This window comes from Lactuca virosa, chromosome 3, assembly GCF_052849685.1.
Source record: "Lactuca virosa cultivar CGN04683 chromosome 3, Lactuca_virosa_CGN04683_v6, whole genome shotgun sequence".
NCBI classification, from domain to species: Eukaryota; Viridiplantae; Streptophyta; class Magnoliopsida; order Asterales; family Asteraceae; genus Lactuca; species Lactuca virosa.
The window spans coordinates 377621972-377629688 of NC_136428.1; the positions used below are offsets into that span (position 1 = coordinate 377621972).

General features: G+C 32.7%; 1 protein-coding gene across 1 annotated transcript; it reads left to right on the top strand.

Moving 5' to 3' along the window:
* Positions 1-792: 792 nt before the first annotated feature.
* LFR (ARM repeat superfamily protein) lies at positions 793-6175 on the top strand. Its single transcript, XM_079086905.1, has 9 exons — positions 793-1015; positions 1672-1841; positions 1939-2069; positions 2166-2413; positions 2564-2669; positions 2921-3059; positions 3865-3992; positions 4578-4866; positions 5964-6175. Exons 1-8 carry the CDS (start codon positions 835-837, stop codon positions 4831-4833), a joined length of 1359 nt encoding a protein of 452 aa, XP_078943031.1. The 5' UTR covers positions 793-834; the 3' UTR covers positions 4834-4866; positions 5964-6175.
* Positions 6176-7717: the final 1542 nt, after the last annotated feature.

Genomic DNA, 7717 nt, shown 5'->3' on the forward strand with positions numbered 1-7717 from the left:
TTGTTGATGGTGATTTGTGATTCCGCTTGAGGCATTCACATTATTGGTGCTAGGATCTTAAAGCTCCAAGTAATCAACTAGAAGAAAATGTATGTATTCTATCTAGTTTTGTTATGCAAATACATATGATTATATGCTAGTTAGGGTAATACCTTGGAAACTTCAAGTTTGCATGTATAATAGAGAAAACATAGATCCAATGTATTTAGGGTTGCATGAACACCTTAAGAGTGTTAGAATGTTCATAACCCATCAATAACAACATCGTGTCATCGCTCGAGGACGAGCTCGTTGCAAAGGAGGGGGCAATTGATACAAGCCCAACACTTATCAACCCAACAAAGAAGCCACCAGGCCCAAGAGAATGATACGTAAGCCTGCTAGATTCCGAGAGTAATCAGGGAACGGAAGAAGGAATCACAATTGAGAATTAGTCTTTTATTGAATTAGTCTTTTCCTGGCTTCATGGCTTGAGATTAGCTCACATGTTAAGCACAGATAAGGTCCATGACCACACGTAGTTCCTTAATTTCAGTTATTTCCTTGCTTATTTAAGTATTTGTAATTTGTTGTTGAGTTTAGAAAAAAATACAAGGAAAATTGTTTTATTTTTTGTGTCTATTATTCCGGAGACTTGCCATCTTAATCAGGCATATAAGAGTGTTTAAATTTTAAAAACGAAATCACGCCGAATAAAAAGTTATTTTTTAACTAAATGATTTTTCAAAAAACGAATAATCTCACACCTCTAAATATGTGAGTTTAAATTTAAAAAACGAAACCAATGCCAAATAAAAAGTTAGGCCCGTTGCACGTGTGTTTCTTGTGCGAAAGATGCAGAAGCGAGAGCTAGGTAAGCAAGGCGGAGGGCCGGGTGGCTCCGGCACTCCGGCGGCGAAGAGAGGCCGCCCTTTCGGAAGCACTAATAGCAACTTAGCTGCAGCTGCGGCAGCCGACGCGGCAGCTCCATCGACACTCCTTGGCCCATCGCTCCAAGTTCACTCCTCTTTCGCTGGTTAGTCCTTTTTCAAAACCCTAATTCTGTTATTATTCCTCTATCTTTCGCGAAACATCAAAACTTTGTTAGCTATCACTTCCCAAATATGTAGTTTTATCTAGGTTTTGTTACTAATTTATCTTCCGTACGTAAAAATTTTAGACATTGTCCTAGGTTTTATGCAATTGTCTATTTTTTTTAAAGAAAAGGCTTAGTATCCGCAAAACATCTGAAGCTGAAAGCAAACATATGTTTATTTAAAGTCATTGCGTACCCTTCTTCTTGGAAAGGTACTATCTTCATCAATACTTCAGATTATATTTTCCAAATCATCGTGATTATGTAAGTAATACTAAAAATATTGATAGAAGTACTTATTTGGTGACACTAGGTTGTGATATATTTGTGACTTGTTAGCACTCATTGTTACCAAATGATGTATGTTTTCATTGATGACATAGTAAAATTGTGTAAAAAACAAGTTATATACCTACTTGCATTGTGTTAATTATAATGTAATTATAGAATCAAGTTTATATAACTAGTTTTAATGAAAACTAATGACAGTTTTTGGTGATACAATGTTTCACATCTGTATTCGTTGATACAATGCATTGTTTAAAAAAAAATGAAACTACTTATCTCCAAGATTTAATCTTTTTCCTCTTGTCCAGATCAAAACAATAAAAGGATTGTTCTTGCTCTTCAAAGTGGATTAAAGAGTGAGCTGACATGGGCACTAAATACACTAACTTTACTTTCATTCAAAGAGAAAGATGAAGTGCGAAAAGATGCAACTCCATTAGCAAAGATCCCTGGATTACTTGATGCTCTTCTCCAAGTTGTATGTAACCACTCTTTTCTAAACTTTCATCTTTTAAAATTAATGACACCCATGATTTATTTATACAATTATACATTTCATACATCTGATTAAACAGATAGATGATTGGCGTGACATCACTCTCCCAAAAGAGTTCATAAAGACACCAAGAACAAGGTCTCTAGGTGTTAACTCCATTGTTACTGGATTTGGAAACGAGTTCAAAGCGTTAGGCTCAAATGATGTGAAGTAAGATCCATTTCCATTTACATTTCCTTTTACACATAACTAGATTCTTGATATGTGTGAAACAATAACACTTTTTATTTTTTTTTAAAATGGCAGCATAGGGAATGTTTCAGAGGCATCAATGCAGAAAAAGTCAACAAAGTCTCAGCCTGTAGAATGGTGGCTTTCTGAAGATGGATTATTTAATTTGGACGATGAAGGGCGTGCAGAAAAGCAACAATGTGCAGTTGCTGCTTCAAATATTCTCAGAAACTTCTCTTTTATGCCAGAAAATGAAGTCATTATGGGCCAACATCGCCATTGTTTGGAAACAATCTTTCAGTGTATTGAAGATCATGTTACAGGTGCGATGAAAAAACAATGAATGTTTTATATTAATGATATGTTTCATCATGCTTTGTGAATATTTGACCAAAATAACCCCGCCCCAAGTCTGTAAATTCTTGCTTTTCTATAATTCAACTTGTGTAAAAGAATATTTTTATTTATGACAGAGGATGAAGAACTTGTAACAAATTGTCTAGAGACAATTGTGAATTTGGCTCCATTGATTGACCTTAGAATCTTTAGCTCATCAAAGCCTTCCTACATCAAAATGACGTAAGAATTTATATGTATTCTCTTTGCTATATATTATATTTAAAAATCAATGTCATAAATAGGTAATGAATTTTTTGTTTTTATCCCACAAAATACCATTGTTTTATAAACTTAATATTAGAAGGTATTAACTATTAAGTGTGTATTTTTTTGACTAAAAAGAAATAGTTCATTACCCATTTATGACACTGACTTGAATTTTATAAATCATGCTTATGACTTTTATTGTTTTTTTTTTTTAAAAAAAAAAGAGAAAAAAGAGCAGTTCAAGCAATTATGGGAATATTGGGATCTTCTGTAAAAGCCTGGCATTGTGCAGCTGCAGAGTTACTTGGGCGTGTGATAATAAACCCTGATAATGAACCTTTTCTTCTTCCTTCTGCTCCACAGGTTTTTTCTTATTTTAATTTCTTTCTGTTAAATACAAGAAATAGCAACCTACTTTTATTTATATATTTGTTTATTATAAATTATAATTTTTAACATCCTACTTTCATTTTCTTCCTATTTCAGCCTTCTACTTTGAAAAATCTACATTATTATAGCAAATGTCATCTAATTTCAGATTTTTTTTTCATTGCTATAATTAGAGTAAATTACACGAATGGTCCCTATGGTTTGGGGTAATTTGCGCGGTTGGTCCCTAACTTATTTTTTTAACTCGGAAGGTCCCTACTCTTTGTTTTTATTACGCACTTGGTCCCTACTGTTTGTTTTTGTTACGTGTTTGGTCCCTATCTTACCTAAAAAGACTATGATTTGAATAGGGAAAAATGGTGGGGTAGGTAAGGTAAGGTGAGGGGGGTGGGGTTGGGGGTGTGTTAATTTAAATAAATTAAAAATTCAAGGGAAAAATAGTTTTTTTAGGTAAGACAGAGACCAAACGCGTAACAAAAACAAACAGTAGGTACCTTAATAAGTTAGGGACCAAACGCGCAAATTACCCTAAACCATAGGGACCATTCGTGTAATTTACTCCTATAATTAAATAGATTTTACAATGTACAATGCTGTAATAAAAAAATGAAAGTAGGATGCTATAAATAACAAAACGTATAAATCTAAATACTTTGATATTTCTTTCAGTTTGTCTTATTTCTTTCACTGAAGTTACATTAACAAAGAAGTGAATATAAATATAAATTAATTGAAATTACAAACCCTAATTTAAATATGATTTTGATTGGATTTGCAGATATACAAACGATTGGTTGATCTTTTAAGCTTGCCAGCTGTAGATGCACAAGCTGCTGCAGTGGGGGCCCTTTATAACCTTGCAGAAGTCAATATGGACTGCAGACTCAAGCTTGCTAGTGAACGATGGTTAGATTATTTATTTATTTATTTATTTTCTAAATCAACTGTTTCATTTGAAGGGCTAAATGCAAGATATAGCAATCTACTTTTATTTATATTTGTATTATAAGTTTATATAACAGTTTACTTTCATTTCATTCTATTACATGATTTACATCATTATAGCATCCAAATCAAAGGCAATTTTTACTTGCTATAATTGGAAAGATTTTTCAAAGTATATTAAAGTCCAAATAAGGAAAAACTAGAAAGTATAATACTATAATTGGGTGGATTTTTAAACAACAACAAAATGTATTCACAATGCTGTAGTAGAAAGAAATAAAATTAGGATGCTATACTATTTAGTATTTACTACTTACTATTTACTATTTACTACACAAATATATGAAAGTTTGTTGCTATAATTGAGTGGATTTTTCAAAGTACAATATCATAATAAAGATAAAATTTGAAAATACAATGCTGTAATAGAAATAGAAAGAAATAAAAGTAAGATGCGATTTATAGTACACAAATAATTAAATGTACATTGCTATTTGCTTTGTAATAAAAAGAAATAAAAGTAGAATGCTATAATTGGTTTCACAGGGCAGTTGACCGGTTGCTTAAAGTCATCAGAGCACCACATCCAGTTCCAGAAGTGTGTAGAAAAGCAGCAATGATTCTTGAAAGCCTTGTTTCAGAACCACAAAATCGACCTCTGCTTTTAGCCTATGAAAATGCTTTTGCAGAAATATTATTTTCTGATGGAAAATATTCCGATACATTTGCAAGAATTTTATTTGAATTAACTTCAAAGCCCAACAGCAAAGTCGCAACTGCTCGTGGTATATGGGGCATGTAGCAGCTGCCAGCCGCTGTTTTTGCGAAAATTAAGGTTTAATTCTAATTCATATATAGGGTTGAATGCATGAAATAATATTCTACTTTGGAAATTGGAAATCCATCTGTTTGTAGTAGGAGTAAATCATATCTTTTGTCCATGTGCTAAGTCAAAAGTTATGGATTTAGTCCAGATGTTTGCTTTTGTTACATAAATGGTCCCTAAAGTGCAGTATGGTCAATGCAAGAAGTATTAATATACTTACATTGATTTGTTTATTATAACATTAAACTTTGGAAAATCTATCTGATAATAGTAAGCGTAAATCACAACTTTCGTCCATGTGCTATGTCAAAAGTTATGGATTTAGTCCAGATGTTTGCTTTTGTTGCACAAATAGTCCCTAGAGCGGTAGTTTGGTTACATGTTGGGATCTTTAACTGTTTCACTTAACGGTACATCCGTTAAGTCCACCTGTCAGGTCCAAACATGCAACTAAACTACCGCTTTAGGGACCATTTGTGCAACAAAAGCAAACATCTGGACTAAATCCATAACTTTTGACATAGCACATGGACGAAAGTTGTGATTTACGCTTACTATTATCAGATAGATTTTCCAAAGTTTAATGTTATAATAAACAAATCAATGTAAGTATATTAATACTTCTTGCATTGACCATACTGCACTTTAGGGACCATTTATGTAACAAAAGCAAACATCTGGACTAAATCCATAACTTTTGACTTAGCACACGGACAAAATGGTTCATCCATTGAGTTAAATGGTTTAGGGATCAAACTACGCTTTAGGACCATTTGTGCGACAGATCAAACATCTGGACTAAATCCGTAACTTTTGACATAGCATAGGGATGATAGCTGTAATTTAGTATTATTGTTGTCATTCAAATACAAAGCAATTTTTATAGGTGCAATTGCTAATTTCTCAAAGTACGATGTCTTATTGAGAAAAAGAATAATAATATTACAATCTTATAATTGGTAGCTTTTTCAAATTATAACGCTTTATTAGAAAATGAATGAAAGGAGGATGTGGTGAATTCACAAATAGATGAAAGTAAATTGCTATTTTCTTGCATTTGTCTTGATATCAAACATGAATTTGACACTTTTCTTTTCTTGTTGTAGATGTGGGAAGCTATGAGTAAATGTTGTGAATCAGTTCTTAAGGTATTTTAACTTTTAACTTAGATCAACGCTTCGGAATTCTAGCTTTGTAGTAGGGTTTTTTTTTTTTTTTTTTTGGTAACTTTTATTGCGGAAGATATATGTAATTGTGACAAGTCCTAGGGGTTGTTTCTTGTTTACTTAATGGGCCTAATGAGTTTTTTTCCTTCCAACTTTTAATCTGAACATATACACATGAATCTTTTTTTTTTTTTACTTAATCTGGACAAAGTAAGTGACGTAATGGGTTAAGTAAAAATACCTGGATTAATTATTAAGATACTAATCTTTTATTTGATGGTTTATTCTGATTAAAAAGGAAACTTATTTTATGTATAGAACGTATATAGATATTATTTTTTGAAAATAGAGTGACAATGTATTGATAATAAAGAGAACAGTGACTAAACTATCAGTTTTTTTGTATATTACAAATGTTATTTTATTTATTATTATTTAATTATTTTTAATTTATTTATCTCACTAGGTTTGATGGAAAATAGTTGTTCAAGCAGCTTTTACAGTTTTCAGTCTAAAGGATTTGCGAACTTATTAGCAATAGTAACCGGCTAAATAGGTTTTAACTTTTAAATCATTTTTCATATCATTGGAACTGAAAAGCAAAGTTAAAGGTATGAGATCCGGACCCTAGGAATAGAGCCAGAGTGTTCGAGAACAAGTAGTCTTCCAAGTAGTCATTGACTAAACTTTTATTGATTGAATAATTCTAAAAACAATGGTGTACCATATTTATAACGACTTGCTATAAACATAACCGAATATTCAAAAAATAGGAAAAGTATTCTGAAGTAGATAACTAAACAAACTAAATAACTATATTTATATTAAATACGGAAAATAATCTTTCGTACTCAATCTTAATCCCTATTGTTTTCCACTTTGCTTGTGGTAAACCTGACCAAATTATCGAGGGTTATCATTACTCTCCGCCTAAAGACGCACTTTGTCTTGAAAGTGGAAATCAGGAAATTGATGATTTATGACATCGAATAGTTCCTTCAGGAAATCCAACCAACATATTAAAACCTCTTGCCCACTGGTTCCTTCATGCATTCCTTCAACCTGATCTAATCTAGCTGTAGTAAAACTTCCATATCCCAGAGTTAAAGACGCCGATAATTAAGGGGCAGTACCTTATGCATTCCTTCAACCTGACTTGACTGCTGGTAAAACTTCCATATCCTCAGTTAAAGTCGCCGATAATTGATGGGCTGCCACCTCGTCACCAATAACCTTTCGTAGTTGAGATACATGAAATAAATCATTTAATCGCAACCGGTAGGCCACTTTGCCAATTTGCTCTTAGTACTTCAAAGGGACCGAAATACCTTGGACCTAGTTTTTCATTTAAACGTCTCGCTACTGAGTGTTGATGATAAAGTTTGAGTTTCAAATACACCCAATCACCAATAACAAACTGAACCTTCAACTTGATCTTTCATTAATTGTGCTCACAACCAATAAGGGGAAATGACACAAATGCCCTATAAAAGTTTTAGGGTTGGTCGATCCAGTCCTTAAAGTTTTTGTCGGGCTTTATGGGGGTATAAACTAGGATACAACCTGCTCTTTTAGTCCCTCTCAACCTGTAATAGCTGGTTCAGTGATCATTTAGACCAAAAAAACTCACATTGTGTCCCTATAAAGCTTGAAAAATAAGTTCGGGGATCAAATATCTATTCACCAGTCTCTCG